Below are 20,873 nucleotides of genomic sequence, written 5' to 3'. Positions count from 1 at the left end.
GGAATCCAACTCAGAAGCTTGTTTGTGCCCGGTGTGTGCTCGCCATCGCCCCTTCCTTACATCCTGTCCATGCCACCCTATCTGTGATCACTTTCCCTCACTTTAAAAACACAGGGACTGGAGCACAGCAGGCAGGGCGCTTGCCTTGCCTTTGGCCAACCCAGGTTCGATTCCCAGCACCCATATTTAGATGCCAGGGAGTTGCTGTAAGTGGCTCAGCTGAGGGAGGAGACTGGGAGGGTGCAAGGCAGGCCTTACACAAGTCAGGAGAGAGATACCTGGGGCTTAGTCATGACACTGTTTTCTCTACTTTTGTATATATTTGAAATGTTTCAAAGCAAGAAAGCAGAGTAAAAAGAAAAAAAAAAGCCCAGAGACTGGACAGACAGCTCAATAGGCTGAGCTCATGCTCTGCATCAGGAGATGTGAAGACTGGGTCCCTGAACTGGATCCCTAGTTGGATCCCTGGGACCACATGGTCCCCTGGACACTGCCAGGAGCAAACCCTTAGCACAAAGCTGGAAGCAGCCCCTAAGCACTGTTGGGTATGGCCCCCAAACAAAATTGAAAACAAGAATAAAATCTTCTTAGATAAAAGGGGGGAGGAGAAGGAGAAGAAGAGGGAAAGAAGGAAAGGAAGAAAGAAAGAAAGAAAGAAAGAAAGAAAGAAAGAAAGAAAGAAAGAAAGAAAGAAAGAAAGAAAGAAAGAAAGAAAGAAAGAAAGAAAGAAAGGCAGGAAAGAAAGAAAGAGAGAAAGAAAGAAAGAGAGAAAGAAAGAAAGAAAGAAAGAAAGAAAGAAAGAAAGAAAGAAAGAAAGAAAGAAAGAAAGAAAGAAAGAAAGAAAGAAAGAAAGAAAAGAAAAGAAAGAAAAGAAAGAAAGAAAGAAAGAAAGAAAGAAAGAAAGAAAGAAAGAAAGAAAGAAAGAAAGAAAGAAAGAAAGAAAGAAAGAAAGAAAGAAAGAAAGAAAGAAAGAAAGAAAGAAAGAAAGAAAGAAAGAAAGAAAGAAAGAAAGAGAGAGAAAAAGAGAAAGAAAGAAAGGAAAGAAAGAAAGAAGGAAGGAAGGAAGGAAGGAAGGAAGGAAGGAAGGAAGGAAGGAAGGAAGGAAGGAAGGAAGGAAGGAGGGAGGGAGAAAGAAAGAGAGACAACTGATTCTAAGATGAAAAGGAAAACCATTTAAGAAGGAATAGATCCAAGCCAGGGATATATATCCATGTCCATGGTGGAATGCATGCCTTGTCAGGAGTAAGGTCCTACATTTGATCCCTAGCAAAACACACACACACACGGGTGGTGGTAATCTAGTTCTTTCTTGAGCACTGGTAAATTCCTAAATAAATATTGATCAATAGTATGCATCCCACAGAACATTGGACTAAGATGTTAAAAAATAAAAATGGGCTGAGGGATAATACAGCAGGTAGGGCTCTTGCCTTGCACAAAGACAACCCAGGTTCAATCCCCAGCATCCCATATGGTCCCCTGAGCACTGCCAGGTGTGGCAATTCTTTAATGCACAGCAGGAGTAACCCCTAATTGCCAGGTGTGTCCAAAAGCAAAACAAAACACTATAGCACTGTAGCACTGTCGTCCCATAGTTCATCGATTTGCTTGAGCAGGCACCAGTAACATCTCCATTGTGAGACTTGTTACTGTTTTTGGCATATCCAATACACCATGGGTAGCTTGCCAGGCTCTGCCGTGTGGGCAGGATACTCTCGGTAGCTTGCCAGGCTCTCCGAGAGGGGCGGAGGAATCGAACCTAGGTTGGCCACCTGCAAGGCAAACGTCCTACCCGCTGTGTTATCGGCTCCAGTCCAAAACAAACAAACAAAAAAATAAACCAGAAAAATAGCCTGTGATCAAAGAGTCATCCTCTGAAATGTCTGATTACCCTGTGATCAAAGAGTCATCCTCTGAAATGTCTGATTACCCTGTGATCAAAGAGTCATCCTCTGAAATGTCTGATTACGAAAGGTTATCAAATGTCATGCTGATAGAGAAAATAAGACACTCAGCAAAAAAGAAGTGAAAGGCATCCATTCTTGACATCAACCCTTATGAAAATAGCTGGGGAAATAATTCGATCCAGGAGCCAGAGAGAGGTACAATACAGAGAACAAGGCACCTGCCCTGCACACAGCTGACTCCTGTTCAATTCCTGGTACCACGGATAATGCCCTGAGCACCACCAGAAGTGATCCCTGAGCAGAGAGCCACGAGCAAGCTTGAACATCACTGTGGCCCCCAACCCAAAATAAAACAAACCCCAAAAAACCATTCGATTCTATTTTTTTTGTTTCTGGGCCACACCTATGCAAGGCAAGTGCCGTACCCATTGTGCTACCTCTCTGCCTCCTGACCCTTTCATCCTTTCACTTCTTAAGTTGGTTTCATCATCATTGGCAGAAATGCCCCCCCCCCTTGTTTTTTCTTTTTGGGTCACACCCAGCAATGCACACGGGTTACCTCCTGGCTTTGCACTCAGGAATTAAGACTCCTGGTGGTGCTCAGGGAACCATATTGGGATGTTGGGAATCAAACCCGGGTCAGCCTCGTGCAAGGCAAACACCCTACCCGCTGTACTATTGCTCCAGCCCCCAGAAATCTCCTTTAAACCAAAACTGAAACAAGGGTACCAACCCTTTCTGTTTGTTTTTAGAAATCTGAGCCCCAGAATCAAGTGAAACCTAAGCAAGTTGAGGCTCAACAAGGAAGTGGATGAGGGCGGGTGAAGAGTGCAGAGAGAAGCAAGAGCAGTGGGAGGAGGGGCTGAGGGGCTGGGGGGCTGGGGAGAAGGCGCCGAGGTTCAGCCCTGGCAGACTCACTCTTGTGTCCATGCTGAGCCCCAGGGAGCCTGGTCCCTCCTTGCATCCCCCGTATGGCTACAGGCATGCTTTACACGGACACCATTCAAGTCAATATTGCAGACGAGACCTTTCAAGTCCAACCCGAATATGCACAGTGGTTCAGGAAACTGTCACTCCCCTAAATCTAATATTCTTTTTTTTTTTTTTTTTGCTTTTGCTTTTTTGGGTCACAGCCAGCAATGCTCAGGGGTTACTCGTGACTCTGCCCTCAGAATTACTCCTGGCGGTGCATGGGGGACCATATGGGATGCCGGGGATTGAACCAGGTCAGCCATGTGTAAGGCAAACGCCCTACCCGCTGTACTATCACTGACCCCAAGCTGTACGTTCTTTCAACTTAATACACCACTTCACTTTCAAGGATATGAGCTATTCCAGCAGGTTCGTACTTCCTATGTCAATGCTCAAAGCCTTCCCTGAACGTGGTTCAAATCAAGGAAACACGACAAAGGGACAAGAATGTTTGTGTGATCATAGGTAAAATTGTCCCCAGGCATAAATTTTATTTCCTGTGCTCGGGGAGACGAGGAGGCCCACCCAGCTTTGCTCAGGGCTTACCCCTGGCTCTGAGCTCAGGGGGTCACTGCCAGCAATGCTCAGGGGAACATATTCGGTGTCAGGGATTGACCGAGGGTCGGCCAAGGGAAGGCAAGCGCCTTGACCCCTGCACGCTCTCCCCACTCCCTCCGCTCCATACTGAATTTTAACTCTACCTCCTCCTGTCCCCCGATTCCAGAAAGCAAATTAAAAGTCTACAAAGTCAGCCGGCCAATCTGAAAATGTGTTAGAAGAAAGAAAGCCACTTCACTAACATTAAATGTTAATCCTTGGCATTCCAAAACATACATCCTATTTGAAATGGTAAATTCCCAAGAAACTATCGCTATTTGCCTTGCACGAGGCTGACCCAGGTTCAATTCCCAGCATCCCATATGGTCCCCTGAGCACCACCAGGAGTAATTCGTGAGTAAAGTAAAGCCAGGAGTAAGCCCTGTGCATCGCCAGGTGTGACCACTAGGGAGGGTAGGACCAGCTGCTATTGAGCTGCCTGCAGCCCTAGAGGTGCAGGTGTTCAAAGCTGGCAGGTCTGTAATTTCCAAGGGGTCTGGGACATGGTATTTAGCACACATGTGCTGAAGGACAGCAGAGAAAAGAGCAAAGCCACAGTGAAACCTTCCTTGTCCCCGAGGCCAGGTCAAAGCGGCACCCTGTCCTGTCGCTGTGGTGTACTGGGGACATTGGTGGTGAAAAATATGCACTGGTGGAGGGATGGGTGTTAGTCATACAATGACTGTGACTGAAACTCAAACATGAGAGCTTTGTAGCTGTATCTCATGATAATTCAAGAGAGAGAGAGAGAGAGAGAGAGAGAGAGAGAGAGTGAGTGAGTTCCGGGAACAAGATATATACAAGTTGACTTGTTATGCGCCTTAAGGGGGCAGGTTGGGGATGGGAGGGAAAATGGGGACACTGGTGGAGGGAAAGTCACACTGGTGGTGTTGGAACACTACATGCCTGAAGCAACTATATAGTGAACAACTTTGTAAATCACGGTGTTTTCAATTTAAAAAAATGTTTTAAGAGAAAAAAATTAACAAATTAAGGTACCATTACTTTACAAAAAGAGAAAAAGAGTGTTCTGGGAGAGAGTTAGATGCATACATTCTAGAGCAGTAAGTTCTGCTCATGTCAAGCTGTGAACAAAGTCCTTTGATGACTCAAAGGACAGTACAACTAGCTCCAGGCCATGAGAGCTAAGGATGCAACCCAGAAGTGACCCTTGTGCGGCCTTGGGGACTCAAAGGTGGGGACTAGGGAGTGAAAACTGGATGGTATGTGTGGAGGAGGGGGTGTTACTCTAAGCAGAATAAACAGCTGAGGCAGAAGTTCCAGTTCCTACGTGTGGCCGGTAGGTCCACGGCGGGGACAGGAGGCGTGAGGCTCAGGAAGAGGGAGGAGAAGGCCGTGTGTGCCCGGCTCAAAGTCTGCAATCTGTCCTGGAGATAATGGAGAGGGAGGAGCAGGTGACATGATTAAGTTTGGTTCCCCCCACCCCCACCCCCCAGGAAGATGATTCCAGCTGTACTTGCAGAATGTTCTAGAAGGGGGAGCAGATCAGAGGCAAGTGGCTGTGACAAGAATCCAAGTGAGATGATGGCGGGCCAAACTTGAACAAAGTCGAGGGTTGGGGGGACACGTCCACACTGGAGAAGAAAGGCCCGCCAACTGCCCATAGAAACTGGCGCCCGGCGTGATGCAGACCCCCAGAGAGTACCCTGAAACATCCAAACATGCATGGAGACTGCCAAGGCCATTTCAGCATGTTCGACGGACACTCAGCACGGGACCAGCTACACCAAGAGTGAGGGTTCCGCTCACGCGCAGCAGGCCCAGGTCTCACCCCAGGAACTAAGTGACCAACACAGGGAGCCCTGAACCAAACAAGGGTCTGCTCGGCCGTGAACCACCATGTGAGAAATATATAATCAGAGGGAGAAGTGACCCAGCACGGGGGCTGTTCGCCTTTCCCACAGCAGAGTTCCAACTCATTTACCACAGTGTCTGGGAAGGTGGGAAGGTGGCTCTCAGGGGTACGAGCGAGCGTACGGCAGACAAGGCGCTTGCCTTGCACGTGACCAACCCCAGTTCCATCTCAGCGCCCCAGGTGGTCCCCTAAACCCCGCCAAGAGCGATGTCTGAGCACAGAGCCAGGAGTAAGTCCTGAGCACCTCCGGGTATGGCCCCCGAACCAAAACAGATCGCTTCCAGGTGCCAGAATTCCCAGCCTTCGGAGTTCCCTGGAATTTTTCCATCCTGTTAGCAACAGTGGGAGGTGTGGGGACAGAGCACACGGGTTAAGGTACTTGCCCTGCAGGTGGCTGACCCTGTTTTTATCCTGACACCATGCCCTGGGTGTGGCCCAGAAAGAAAACACTCTGAAGATTTCCAGGGCAAAGATCCAAAGCTGCTCCTAATCTTAACTCTCCCATTACTGACCATTAGTCGATCCAGTGAAAACCCTCATGTAGGCAACCACTGACCTGAATTCCAAGTCCTTCTTCCAGAGACTCCCCGATTCCTGATACACCTAAGCAAGGAGCCAGGGGCGGGGTGATTCCGCCCAGTGGCTCTGAAGAAAAGTCCTGCTGGTCCATGAAAAAGTTATTCATATGGTTTTCATTTTATATTAGAGTTAAAAACTAATACACAAAACATTATTACAAATGATGAAATGATGGGTTTTTGGTTTTTTTGGGTTTTTTTTGCTTTTTGGGTCACACCCAGCGATGCACAGGGGTTACTCCTGGCTCTGCACTCAGGAATTACTCCTGGCGGTGCTCAGGGGACCATATGGGATGCTGGGATTTGAACCCGGGTCGGCCGCGTGCAAGGCAAACGCCCTACCCGCTGTGCTATTGCTCCAGCCCCATGATGGGGTTTTTTTGGAGGGGGGAAGAGTAGGGGCACATCCAGTGGTGCTGAAAGCTATTCCCAGCAGTGAGGGGGTTGGGGATTGGGGGGAACAGAGACGCAAGGTGCTTCGGAGGATAAAACCCACCACCTTCCCCCCTGCAAAGCAAACGCCAAATCCACTAACTCTCACTACTCTGCCCATAACGGCTTCGGCCTGAGCAGTCCCCGAAGTATTCTTCCTCTTCTTTCTTTACTTTTTTTCTATTTGGGGGGCCCCACCTGGCAGTGCTCAGAGGTCACTCCTGGCTCAGCACTCAGGAATTACTCCTGGCAGTGCTCAGGGCATGCCAAGGGTGGAACTCAGGTCAGCCATATGCAAGGCAATAGCGCGCCCTCTCCACTGTGCTGTCGGCCCTAGTCCTTCTCCCCTAAGTGGCCTGCGGTGGAAGCTGGGAACTGCTGATGCGGGTGGGGCCTGGAGACCCCTGAAGCCGCTCAGGCTGGTCTCCATTGCACAAGGCTGGACTGTTGCACCAAACCTGAGCTCTTCCTGCTTCCCGGGGCACATGGGTTTGTGTTCCACAAATAGCTCTTCATTGGGTAACTCCTGTGTGCAAACCTCTGGTGGGCCGGCCCGATCCCCCATGCCCAATCCCGACCCTAATCAGGCGAGTCTCTTTCAGACCTGATTGCCTCCTGCACTTGGCTACTCCAAATGTCCCCATCTCCCCTTCCTGCTCTCAGCCCTGGGGAGTGCTGAGAGTTGGTTCTCGGTCCAGGGCACACTCATGGAACGACAGGAACTGCGGGCAAAGGAGAGGGGTGCCAGGATGGTACCTTCCAAGATTCCGATTTAACTGGCCCGACATGGGGTGCTGCCATCGGCATGCTTTAGAACTCCCCCACGGATGCCCCTTCGGCCAGTGCCAAGAGTCGGGGTCCTGGAGCCACTCCTCACTTAAGGTTCAGCTCAAGTCCCAGCTCCCAGGCCCCTGTCCCCCAGATCCCTGCAGCCCAGCCTCAGTCATTCCACTGCCTGGTCACCGAGGGGCAGGGAGTCTCGCTGCATCTGTTTCCAAACGTTCTCTTCCACGTGTTAGACACGGTCACACATCAGACCCAGAACACAGACCGGGAAGCACTGACACAGGGACACTGGCATCACGGCAAGCACAGCTGTGGACTATGAGAAGCGGCAGGAACTTCAAAGAGCCTAGGGACGCCTTAACTTGGGTGCACCACAAATTCCTTTTGGAAAAAAAAAATTACAAAAGCCTTCTCTCCCGAAATACAGACACAGAACATTCTGCATGAAACATCAAGGGGCTCATGATTCCCCTGCGGCGGACACCCTAGTCCAATACCCCTTACAGGGCCAGAGTTACAGCATGATGTGGGAGGGAGAGCATTGGTCTTGCACACTGCCGACCCATTTCAACGCCTGGCATCCCATACGGCCTCCCAGCCTGCCCAGGAGTGATTCCTGAGCACAGAGCCAGGAGTAAGCCCTGGGCACCGCCAGGTGTGGCCCAAAAACAACCACCATAAAAACCAAATCAAATTCCCCTGCCCATGAACCCCAAGCCAGATTTTCTCCAGCGTGCAGGAGCTGGAGGAGGAAATAACGTGCCTGCAGGAAAGGTGTGGCACAGCTGGTGCAGACCCTGCCCATCCCTCGCCCTTTGTGCCAGCATTTCGCTGACTGCTCCACACCCAGCCCCTCTGTGGGGGCGGAGCGATAGAGCAGCGGGTAGGGCACTTGCCTTGCAGGTGGCCAACCCGCGTTCTAGCCCTGGCACCCTATGTGCTTTGCTGAGCCCCGCCAGGAGTGACTCTGGGCACAGAAACCAGGAGTAAGCCCGGAGTACCGCTGGGTGTAGCCCCCAAGCAAAACAAAAACAAATACACCAAGCAGCTGCAGTCTACTGGGCAAAAACAAAAAGCACTCGGGAGACAGGGCTTTGCAGTGGAAGGCCACCGGGCAGCGAGCGGCCACAGCCATGCCCCCTCCATCACTGAGAGCCGAGTGAACGGCGCACCTCATCACTGAAAACAAACCGGACGTCCCACCTCTTTACCCCTCTCAGCTGCTCCAGAGAAAACAGCCTCCCCCAGAAACTCACCCGCTTCTCCTTGAAAGCCGGGCTGTCCGCGCCAAGGGCCAGGGTGGAAGCACAGGTCCGGAAGTCCGGCAGGCCCAGGATGGGCAGGTACTCGTGGTTGAGACTGTCGTCGTTGGCCAGCTGCTGCTCTACCTTCCTCACCACGGGCAGAACCCAGGGCTGGCTGTCATCCGTGCGGTACGCTGCAGCGGGGCGGAGAGACGACGGGAGAAGCTGGAGGCGTCGGCCAAGTGAGAGTGGGGGGTGGGGAGCAGGGAGCGCTCAGCCGCCGTCCAGTCCAAACTGAGCTGGAGGGGAGCGAAACTCAGGTGTCCACTCAGTGTCCACTGCAGGCCAGGCACTGAGCCTGGTGCTGAGCAAACCAGAGGACGGCCATGGTTTCAGGGCTGACAGGGGGCACACTTCTTAAAGATTGGGGTGCTGAGAAGCTGAGCAAAGTGGGACTGGAGCAAGGCAGAGAGTGACAGAGTAAGTGCGTGGGCCCATGAAAAATTTCACAGAGGTCGGGGCTGGAGTGATAGTACAGCGGGTAGGGCGCCTGCCGGCCGACCTGGGTTCGATCCCCCGAGCACCGCCAGGAGTAATTCCCGAGTGCAGAGCCAGGAGGAACCCCAGAACATCGCCAGGTGTGGCACAAAAGCAAAACCAAACCAAACCAGAACAAAGAAACACTTCACACAGGAACAATGTCAGCATCACAGGGGCGTGCGGAAACCTTCTGCCCTCTAGCCCTCCCACCCGGATTTCTAGAAATTGGGGTGAGTGAGATGCCTTCCAACATAAACCCAGTGAGTGTGCAGGCAGCATTAAGGCCCGGCTCCCTCTTTTCAATTTTTTTTTCTTTTGGCTTTTTGGGTCATACCCAGAGATGCTCAGAGGCTCCTCCTGCTCTGCACTCAGGAATTACTCCTGGCAGCGCTCAGGGGACCATATGGGATGCTGGGAATCAAACCCGGGTCGGCCGCGTGCAAGGCAAATGCTCTACCCTCTGTGTTATCGCTCTAGTGCCCCAGCTCCCTCTTCTTCTTGCTCCCTAAGAACAGAAAAAGGACCGCAGGGAACCCTTGCCCCTCTGTGTCCTTCACTACACTCTGACATCAACTGCCTGTTTACCGCTGGCGCTCCACCTGCTTCATCTGCTTCCCACTTGAATTGATTTGAGTTTATTTCATAACAGCTCATCCCGCTTACGGCAGACTTCGAGCACTTCCTCCACATGAAAGAATTCTGAGTTCACGGTGAGCTCCTAGCCCGGGTCTGTTTTCCCCGGGAGCGCGTGATGCTTCTGTTGGGGATTAGGGCCTCCGAGGGCAGCTGCCCTGGCTCACAGCCCGGCCAGGCCCCTTGAAAGCAGCCACTTGCCTCTCCGCTCTGCTCAGGCCTCCCGCAACCCTGTACGTTTGCAAGGGATTTTGGAAGAGAAAGCCGGGGGGCAATTCTGAGTCAGTCTTCGCTTGTTTACTTCCACCCAATGTTGAGTCTACCTCCCCCTTTTTTTAATATCACTTTTCTGAATAACTGATATTGTTTACAGAATACATAATCCAAAAAGCAAGTACAAATATAGGGCTGGAGAGATAGTACAGCCCTGCATGCAGGCGACCTGGGTTCGATCCCTGGCACCCCACATGATCCCCTGAGCATCACCAGGAGTGATCCCTGAGTGCAGAACCAGGAGTGACCGCTTGAGCATTGTAGGGAGGAGGAGGAAGGGGAGGAAGGGGAGGAAGAGGAGGATATGGAAGGAAGAAGAGAAGAAGGGGAAGGAGGAGGAAATAGAAGAGGAGGAGGAGAAACTAAATACAAATATATATGTATATATATATTTTGCTTTTTGGGGTCACACTGGCAATGCACAGGGGTTACTCCTGGTTTTGCACTCAGGAATCACCCCTGGTGGTGCTCAGGGGACCATATGGGATGCTGGGAATATGGGATGCTGGGAATTGAACCCGGGTCAGCCACATGCAAGGCAAATGCCCTACTCGCTGTGCTATCGCTCCAGGCCCAGTCAATACAAATATTAACATCTATTCTCAACACTTGAATGAGTTAGAAATTTGGTGTTCCCTTCTGAGCTTTATTTTACATTTTTTAAAATAAATTATCAATATCTTCTTTTCCTCTGCTGAAATAAATGACATGTATAACTTTATTCTTAACCATTCTTCAGACAGGTGCTATAGTTAAGTCACATGTCCCCAGCCACCTTGCCCCTTCATTCACTGGGTTGCAAACGCTTGCCCACCGGAAAGAGCAGCTGCTCTGAATCTCCTCTGGTGGCAGTCAAAATTCCCTGTGCTTACTCGGGCCAATATGGCTTCTCTTTTTACACAAAAGGGAGCATACAGAAAACTATTCACTGTTTTGTTCCTAGCTTTTCTCCAGCTGAAGGCCTTTTCATATCTGGGCATACAGTTACTCTGCTCCTTTTCGAGATACGTAAATGAAATGGCCCAGAACTGATTGTGCCATTCTCTGGCTGACGGACACAGCGCACTTTGCTATTTTGGGCTGTAACAAAATTATACTTCAATGCCGAATCTTATAACATATGTCATCTTACGTACATGTGAGTCTAGCTGTAAGGCGCAGGGCGGCAGATGTAAGAGCGGGCAGAGATGTGTGCTGTTTTTGTACCCTCCATATAGATCCAAACAGCCTCTTTGAGGATTTGCGTAGCTTATGCTCTTTACAGCAATAAATCAGGAACCGTGTCCCCACAGACTCACCCACTGAGTAAATTTTCGCCAAAATGAGGGTGCTATATAAGAGTAGTTCTGGGCTTCTTTTTTTTTTTGGGGGGGGGGGATTCCCAAACAATGCTCAGGCCACCCCCTACAATACTTTAGTAACCAAGTTTGACAGATCTATATAGGGCCCAATAACATGACGCTGCTCAGTCCCTGGGTGCTGGAGGCAACCAGGCCCACACTCAGTGATGCTCAGGGCCAGCACTGACCATTGGGCTTCCTCACTGGCCCCCAGGGTAGTCTTAATTTCCATTCCTCTCCATTATTAATGTCAATGGGTATATATATGAGTAACTTATAAGACAATTTGCTGGCTTATGCTGCTTCTGATTATTTGCTAACATAAGTACTGTGATGAATATTCTCATATTGTGACACATGAATATTCCCATAGGAAACATTCTAGATGTAAAATTACTAGGTGAAATGTTATACAACCAGTGAGACTTTACAAAATCATCTTGATTTTGTGTCTGCCTCCTATCCTATCAATAACCTATGCTCCAGGAATGTCTCATCTATACATCTGAAAAGGCTATCGATCTAAAAAAAAAAAAAAAAGTGGGAGGAGGGAAAGAAGTAGACAGAGATTCCTTCCCACAAAGCCATGAACCAAGCAATAGCATCTGGGTGGGAGACTCGAACTCACAACACGGTCACACCACCCCCAGCAACTCCCTCCCCCCCAGAATGACTCCCCCTCTCTATAACACTGAAAAGCTTACTGTAGCAGGCGGGATTTTGTCTGGGTTTTTTAAGTGGCACGAAAATAAGTAGTTCCAAGTGAGAGTGTCCCTGAAGCAGATCACCCAAGCTAGGATCACAATGCAGCCATTGTTCAACATGTTCTTGGAATTCTTTTGAAATTGTGTTTAGCGGCAACATCTCATTATTATTTTTGGATATTCCCAAAGATGCCAGATCTTTATCCTTTGAAAGGATCTCAGTTTCCAGATTCCTAAAGTAGAAATCTGAAGTTTTTCAGTCTAGCTTTCAGAAATAGTTATTTGCATCATGTACAACACAGGAGAAGGATGAAGAAACTGGGGAATATTGACAACAATTATTAACAGATGGTCTTTTGTGAGGCTCTAACTTGCTTTGAAAGCGATTCCAAGAGATTTCCCAGAAATCTTTGAGCAAGATCAGTATAGATATATACCAAGTGTCTTACAGGGAAGATACAATTGGAATACTCAAAATTTGAGTGTTCATATGGGGTGGGGGTGGTGGGAGGGATACTGGGAACATTGGTGGAGGAGAACGGGCACTGGTGGAGGGATGGGTAAACGATCACTGTATGACTGAAATGCAAACACGAAAGTTCATAAGTTTGTAACTGTACCTCACGGTGAGTCACTAATAATTTTTTTTTAAATGTGCTCATTAAAAAAAAAATAGGGCTGGAGCGATAGCACAGTGGGCAGGGCATTTGCCTTGCACACGGCCAACCCGGGTTCAATTCCCAGCATCCCATATGATCCCCTGAGCACTGCCAGGGGTGGTTCCTGAGTGCAGAGCCAGGAGTAACCCCTGTGCATCGCCAGGTGTGACCCAAAAAGCAAAAAAAAAAAAAAACCAAAAAAACAATATTCTATTATGTTTCACACATCTGTGTTTGGGTGTAATATATTAGAATTATGACATTATGTCATTTGTAAATCATGATTATAAAAAATAAAAATGTGAACATTAAAGGAAAATAAAGAAAACCATACTGGGGCTGGAGCGATAGCACAGCGGGTAGGGCGTTTGCCTTGCACGGGCTCGACCCGGGTTCGAATCCCAGCATCCCATATGGTCCCCTGAGCACCGCCAGGGGTAATTCCTGAGTGAAGAGCCAGGAGTAACCCCTGTGCATCGCCAGGTGTGACCCAAAAACCAAAAAAAAAAAAAAAAAAAAAAGAAAACCATACTATCACTGTTCTTGGTTCTGTTCGGAGCTCCCATCTGCCAGTGCTCAGGCTTCCTACTGGCTCGGTGCCTGGGAGGTGCTCCCAGCAGTACCCAGGGGAGTACACAGGGCCAGGGATCAAAACTGGGCCTCTGCCAGGCAGAGCGCGTGCGCCGTCCCTTTGCACTCTCTCCCACACCCAGCAGCACTGTTCTCCTCTGTGTACCTTCTCTGTACAATCCAGAAAGTCCTGAAGCACAGTCTGGGCCAAAGAGAAACTATCCACCTGTAGCTCCCCACCCTCCCCCCAGCCCCACCCCCATCCTGCTGCCCAGCTTCCCCAGGGCTCCGCTCCAGATGTATTCCCACAGCATCACCTCCCGGCCCTAAGGAAGCCGAGATGGAGACAGTAAAGTCAAACACCAACAACAAGTAACTACGACTCCCGTCCTCCGGGGGATCTGCACGCTTGTCGAACCCATGCGTTTCACCGGGGCATCCTTTCGCTCCCTCACTCATTCTACAAGATTTAATGAATTGACTATGAACCAGGAATGACTGGAGGTAAAAACCCAAACATGAAAATAAATAAATAAATAAATAAATAAATAAATAAATAAATAAATAAATAAATAAATAAAGACACAATCTGCCCTCGGGGAAACAGGGCCCCTGAGTGACCTCTGAGGGATCAAGGAAGATTTTACAGAGGAACCAGGGAACGGAAAAAGCTGGGGAACACCAACTGGAGCCTGGGGAGCTAAGAGCTGCAGTGTTCAGGGATGTCTATTTTTTTTTTTTTTTTTTTTTTTTGCTCTTTGGGTCACACCCAGCTATGCTCAGGGGTTACTCCTGGCTTTGCACTCAGGAATTACTCCTGGCGGTGCTTGGGGGACCATATGGGATGCCGGGGATTGAACCCGGGTCGGCCGCGTGCAAGGCAAACGCCCTACCCGCTGTGCTATCACTCCGGCCCCCAGGGATGTCTATTTTTATGGCTCTGCCAAAAGCCCCCAGAGGAACAGCTGGGAGTGACTCGGAGAGTCTTGGTGTGGCTTTGAGAGAATTTCGCTTCAGAGGAGAGGGAAAGCCGGGAGCACTGAGTCAGGGGAGTGATGTGGAAAGCTCCACAGTTAAAAGAGGATCACGGGAGAGACGGGATGGAAAAGAAGCGGGGACGCAGGGCAGAGGCAGAGAGAGAGGGGGCCCAGGGGGCATCCACTCCAGCTCAGGAGGGATACAGCCAGGTCCTGTGTGTGCCTCGGGCAGGGGCAGCAAGAATCAGGCATGGGGGAGGGATTCCAGACACAGTGATGAGGCAGGAAGAGAGAATCTCGCAACAAGGATGGTGGAAAGGGTCGCCCTTGACAGCCGAGGGCCAGGACCGGCTCTACTCTGGAGAAGGGCTTTGAAGGCAGCAGGCGCAACCACGGTGCAGGACAGAGGAAGAGAAGTGTGAGAGAGATGGAGGCATGGGAATGATGCTCAGCACTGCTCACGTCTGGAAGCTACCGGATAATTCTAGCAAATTTCTTTTTCTTTTTGGGTCATACTCGGCAATGCACAGGGGTTACTCTTGGCTCTGCACTCAGGAATTAACCCTGGCGGTGCTCGGGGGGACCATATGGTATGCTGGGAATCGAACCCAGGTCAGCTGCAGCTGGAGCGATCATTCTAGCAAACTATGTGACCAGCGCACAGCCCGCACCGCAGGGAGCAGCGCAGGCTGGCTGACAGGTAGGTTCCCAAACTACACACAAGAACCGTAACTGGTTTTCTGGACACACCAAGCAAGGGCTGTTGGTTTGGGTTGTTTTGGTATATATATATATATATTTTTTTTTAACTCATTAAATTGTTACACAACAACTTACAAAATAGTTCTTGTGGTCCCTGTTTTTGAATCTGGGGCCAAATCAGCTGAATAATTGGTCCAAGAGTACAAGGACTGTCAGAATAAGTTTCTGATGAAGGGCCTTTTCTTATTTCATTTTGGGGTTACCACGCCCAGAGATACTCAGGGGCTATTCATGGCGCAGTGCTCAGGAGTTGTTCCCAATAGTGCCTGGGGGAACCACACAGAGCTGGAGACCCAACCTAAGGTTCCCAAAGGCAAAGTGTGTGCTTCATCCCTTTCTGCATCTCCTCCTGACCCCCATGAGCTTTCTGAGGGTAAGAGTTGTGGAGAGCAAGCAAAACAGGTCCCGGAGCACTGCAATAGGAAAACCTTTTCTCAGCGTGCACCTAGACTCTGTGAATCACTGCCATTCTCTGGGGAAGAGTGAAGGAGTCACGTGGGTCTCAGATGAGCCCAGAACCTTGCTTTGCAGAAGTATAGGAAGAAACAGATTGAGAAAATTAAACCACCACTCTCATGCACTTGCAGGCTCCACATCCCTCACCGAGAGGGCCTGTGGGTACTTCACTAAGGTTTCAAAGATGCTAAAGACCAGATTAAAAACAACAAACAGGGCCAGAGAGATAAGACAGCAGCTATGGTGATTCCCTTACATGCAGCTGACCTGGGTTAGAGACCCAGCATCGCATATGGTTCCGCCCAGGAATGATCCCTGAGCGCAGAAGCAGGAGTCAGCCCTGAGCATATCCAGGTCTGGCCCCAAAACCAAAAGACAGCAACAAATATTAAAGCAAACGTGGGACCAAAGGAAACTAAGCCTATGTGATAAACTGGCACCCATGGAGAAATTTCTTTTCTGGAGTTGCATCAGGCTGAATCCATTATCTCCCCTACTGTAAACCACTTGCCTGAAACGCCGAGATGCTAAAACAGACAACTGAAAGGGCATCTGGCTCTAAGTTTCCATTCTTGGTGGAAAATGTGATGTTGTTTTAACTATAAGGAAGTGACTGGAATAGTCACAGCAGAAGAAAATCTCTGGGGGAACCCTCTGCAAGTAGGAACTGGCTAATGAGATTACAAGTATTCTCAACACATCAAGCGTCACAGCACCCAGGCCGAATAATCTCCACTGGGCTTTACCTTAACTAAGGGCAGAGGGGGGAGGGGAAGAGAAAAATGTCACGACTTCCTAGCTCAGAGATTAATGACCTTTCCTTCACAAAGAATGTACTTTGAGATGTGCACAGAGCTGGAACGTACTGGAAAGAAACCTTTCATTTCACTCCAATTAGGCCTACTGTAGCACTTCCCGTGCACAAAAAGGTGAGTCTCGGTGATTACCAAAAATATTTCCAGGGGTCAGAGCAATAGCACCTCAGGCAGGGTGTTTGCCTTGCATAAGGCAGACTCAGGTTTAATCCCTGGCATCCAACATGGTCCCCCGAGCATCACCAGGAGTGAGTGACCCCTGAGTGCAGAACCAGGAGTAGCCCCTGAGCATTGCTGGATGTGGCCTCCGACCAAAAAAAAAACATTCTGTAGCTCTTTTTATTTTTATGCCACATTTCACATGTAATTTATTCTTTTCATCCTCACAACCAGTAAGCCCATACCATCACCACCCTACCCTGCAGTCATGTCATGTATATGCCAGTGAACTGGAAGGGCAGACTGGAGTGTTTATTCGGTCCTGGCTTCTCAGTGAACAGACCGGGTCCCAGAAATATTGAATAGTGACCCCAAGTCGCCTGGCTGGACCCAGACCTCCTGCTCCCAGCAGTGTCCTGGCTGGCGTCACTGGCACCTGGAGAGGCCTAGATAGAAGGGAGCACACAAGTTCTAGGAGCCGAGAGACTCGAGCTCGAATCCCAGTGCTCCCCTCTCTGGCTGCATGGCCGGGGCTGCTGCAGTCCGTGCTCCGGCTTCCTCGCCTCTAGGGCAGGAACCATAAGCACCCTCAGTCGGCTTGAAAGGACATGAAACCCTAAGTCATTTACTCATGGTGAGGAGCACGTTCCTGGGTTCCTGGAAAACGTGACAAGGGCGCAGTCCCAAGCGAGGTGACCCTTTGAGCCGTGGGCTATGTTTCTGAGCCAGTGCGTGCTGGCAGGATATGTTTTTCTCCACGAGCAGTCGGCTTCTGAACCAATGTCATGAAACATCTCACTTCACTGTCCTTGAGCTAAAGGTTTATATTCACCATCTTTTATGCAACCCCAAAGAAACATTAAGTCAGTAACAGCAGCTAACTACAGAACTCCTACTTAGGGCCCCCTCTAACATACTAAACAATCTAATCCTCACCAAACAAATTTACACTGTAAGACAGTTCAAAGGTACCGAAGTCAACAAAACACGAAATTACTAAGTGAAAACATCTAGTCTTGAAAAATACTTAGAAGTTTAGGTTTGGATTTAAATTAAGCGCTTGAATAGTACCCACTCCTGTTCAATCCAATTTCACTCAATTTCCAATTCCATTGTATGTCATAAATTGCCATGTTCCCTCCACATAGTATTATTGGTCTTAAAAAAATACTTTAGGGGCAGGAGAGATAGTACAATGAGTAGGGTGCTTGTCTTGCATGCTGCAAACTCAGGCTCAATTCCGGGTATCCCATATGGTTGCCAGAGTACTGCAAGGAGTAATTCCTGAGTGCAGAGTCAGGGATAACCCCTGAGACTGCCAAGTGTGGACCAAAACCCAAAAATAAATAAATAAAAATTTAAAAGAACTCGGGGGCTGGAGTGATAGCACAGTGGGTAGGGCGTTTGCCTTGCATGGGGCCAACCCAGGTTCAATTCCCAGTATCCCATATGGTCCCCTGAGCACCGCCAGGGGTAATTCCTGAGTGCAAAGCCAGGAGTAACCCCTGTGCATCGCCGGGTGTGACCCAAAAAGCCAAAAAAAAAAAAAAAAGAAATTTTGAAAGAACTTTACTGTGGATATTTTTAAGCAAATGTATGTGTGAAATATAATAATGTGTGAAATATTATAATAAAATATAATTACCCAGCTTCAACGACTTACCAACTTCAACACAACATTACTTTTAAAAGGTATTTTTCTCATCCCTGGCCCATACTCTTGCCAGAAGACTTTTTCCACTGCAGGGACCCTAATCTTCACGCCCCTTTTCCCTAACCTCTGCTACAAACAGTTGAATTACATCTTTCCAAACAGCCTAGACCTTTGACTCCACATTGTTCCCTAGTATGGAACTTCAGCCCTTAATTCAGTTCCTTCTCCATGGTTGGTCAGCCCAGATCTTCTTGGCAGATGAGGAAATTCTGAACTCAGTCCAAAAAAACAGAAGGCGAGTCCAAAAACTAGAAGGAAGCCTTGAAGACAAGGATGTGTGGGAAGCACCGTTTCTACATCTCTGGCTCTTTCCATCCTCCACCTCTCTACATCACTTTTAAAAAGCATTTTTCTCATCCCTGACCCATACGCTTCCCTGAAGACTTTTTCCACTGCAGGGTCCCTAATCTTCTATCCCCTTTTCCCTGCCCTCTGTTACTAACAGTTCCATTTTCTCTTTCCAAAAGGCCTAGACCTTTGACTCTCCATTGGCTCCCTCCCTCGCACACCCCCGGGAATCTGTGACAGCCCTGGGCACCAGACCTGTCTCAGGCATTTTAAGGGGAGCTATTCCAGCGCTTAACAATCTGCTTATCTGAAGCTCCTGGAAGCCAAAATTTGAACCGCAGGTTTCCCACCCCCCATAAGTTCTAGCACTAGACTGTACTAGATACTCACTCTAACACTCACCCAAACCAAAGCTCCCTGCAGCTGAGAGTTCTGCACCCCACGCTTAACGCATCTTCCTATTTTCCTCCTCCTCGTGACGACCTCGGGCCGTCCCATTTCTTAAAAGTCAAAAGGATGACGGGGCTGAAGCGATAGCACAGCAGGTAGGGCGTTTGCCTTGCACGCGGCCGACCCGGGTTGTATTCCCAGCATCGCATATGGTCCCCCAGGCACCGCCAGGAATGATTCCTGAATACAGAGCCAGGAGTAACCCCTGTGCATTGCCGGGTGTGACTCAAAAAGCAAAAAAAAAAAAAGTCAAAAGTCAAAAGGATGTCGTATACAGAACTCGGGATGGGGAATGAGGAATTCCGGGTTTGCGAGGTCCTGGTTGCTCCATCTGTTCCCTGCGCGCCCGGGTTTATTTCTGGGAAGCTGATATGCCCATCTGTAAAATGGGCGGGGTGAGCACGCCGCGTGGATCCTGCCGCACCTCCGAGGTCCCCCTCTCCAGGAGGGCCCCGGCCTGTCTGCCAGGGGCCAGCGCCGGGGCCGGGCGCGCGCGCCACTCCCGAGGCGGTGCCCCCGCGTCCAGGACACTCGGCATCCTTACCTCCCACTCCTAAGTTGACCTTGCGGGGGTCCGGGTCCTCCCGGAAGTCAGCGGTCAGTTTAAAGACCAGGACCGGCTGAGCCTGCGGGACCTCGGCAAAGACCGACGGAGGCGCCATGGCGAGAGAACACGAACGGCTCGGAACGCTTCCAAAGTGCGCCTGGAGCCGCCCGTTCGGGTCTAGCCGAGGTGGCTGGAGGAGACACTCACCTTCACCTAGCTGGCGGGGGCGGGCACGCGGGCTCCAATGGCCGGGCCGCGTCTGGAGCTTGGCAACGCGGCTAACCAATCGCGAGCCTCTGACGCAGGCAGGGCGGGAGGAGGCGGTGCTATTGTCCAATCCAATAAGGAGATCTTATCTGAGCCCCGGTAATGATGTAACCAATGCAATGTGCGCCGGATGGGACGGGGGCGGGGCCTAGGGGTAATTGGCAGATTGTGCACCTATCGCGGAGGCTCTTACTCCTCTGAGTCTTCAGCGCCGAGGGGTGGAGCCCAGCGGTCGAGGTGAGCCCGGGGCGGCCTCCTAGACGTGGGCTCCGGGATTCCCGCAGGACCGGCCTTCCTAGTACCCTCAGCGCCCGGTTCGTTCGTGACTCGGTCTGGCCCAGGCTGGCAGCCAAGTCCTCGGCTTTCGCGCATGGGACACTTGTCCTGGGGCAGGACGTGCAGCACCGATGTTCGCGCCGTTGACTTTGACCCTCTCCCTGCTGGACAGGCGGGTATTCCGCCTGCCTTTGATCTCAGACAGTGAGAGTCAGCCTACCCGCAGGACAGGGTGGCCTGAAGTTCCTTTCTGCAGCTCCTATTTAGTTTGACGGTTTTGCCCCACTGGCCCCGCGGGAGCTGTAATTAAGATCTGGCGAGGCCTCCTTTCCCCTCGCTCCCCTGGCATGCACATCACGAGAAGTTGCTGTCGTCTGCTGGCTGAGGCCCAGGCTGCTGCTGCTGCTGCTGCTGCTGCTTTCTGTTCTGTCCCTTGATACTCCCTCTCCACCTGTTCACCCAGAGCAGTTGCCTTCTCCCATAACCATAAGGTTAAGGGAGCTTCTGCAGCGCTTCTGCGCCCAGTGGTGGGCAATCTCTCAGTTTTAGAAAACCGCCTCCCCCACCCCCCCAGCCCCCGCCCTGAAGCCAAGCTAAGGTTTAGATTCTGATTCTGCCATTCACTAGATTGGACAGGTTTGGGCGAGTGACTTAAGCTCTGGGTTACTGTGTACTGTGTGTTTGTGGGGATTCTGTGAGTTAATGCATCCTAACATGAACATATATTCAGGCGTGGTTGCATCTAGCAGGCTCTCCCTAAGTGTTAACTGTGATCACTGTACATATACAATAGTCCTTTCTCCATGGTAAGCTTTATTATTATTGTTATTATTATTATTAAGAACTTTTCTTGATAGTTGAGTTTTAGGCATATAATATTTCAATACCAGTCCCCCCACCAGCGTTCCCATATTCCCTCCCTGCCCCAACCCCCACCCCTCCCGGTCTGTCAATTTGACAGGCACATGACAAAGTTTCAGTGGTTAAAGCTTAGATCAGTTTTCTTAAATCTGTGTTTTGGAGATATGGCTATACCACTCACCCATATCAT

At 50.0% G+C, this 20,873-nt stretch overlaps 1 protein-coding gene across 1 annotated transcript in view; it reads right to left on the bottom strand.

Annotated features, from left to right (window-relative positions):
• Positions 1–19,506, bottom strand: part of GOT1 (glutamic-oxaloacetic transaminase 1) — a 29,818-nt gene extending 10,312 nt beyond the window's left edge. The window contains exons 1-2 of the mRNA XM_004616363.2: positions 19,277–19,506; positions 8,405–8,586 (exon numbers count right to left, since the gene is read on the bottom strand). Coding sequence (XP_004616420.1) covers positions 8,405–8,586; positions 19,277–19,394 — 300 coding nt within the window. The 5' untranslated portion in view covers positions 19,395–19,506. The remainder of the gene's footprint in view (positions 1–8,404; positions 8,587–19,276) is intronic.
• Between the last annotated feature and the right edge of the window lie 1,367 nt (positions 19,507–20,873).

The sequence above is a fragment of the Sorex araneus genome, chromosome 11 (assembly GCF_027595985.1).
Source record: "Sorex araneus isolate mSorAra2 chromosome 11, mSorAra2.pri, whole genome shotgun sequence".
Taxonomy (NCBI): Eukaryota; Metazoa; Chordata; class Mammalia; order Eulipotyphla; family Soricidae; genus Sorex; species Sorex araneus.
This window is presented reverse-complemented; position numbering and strand designations above follow the sequence as displayed.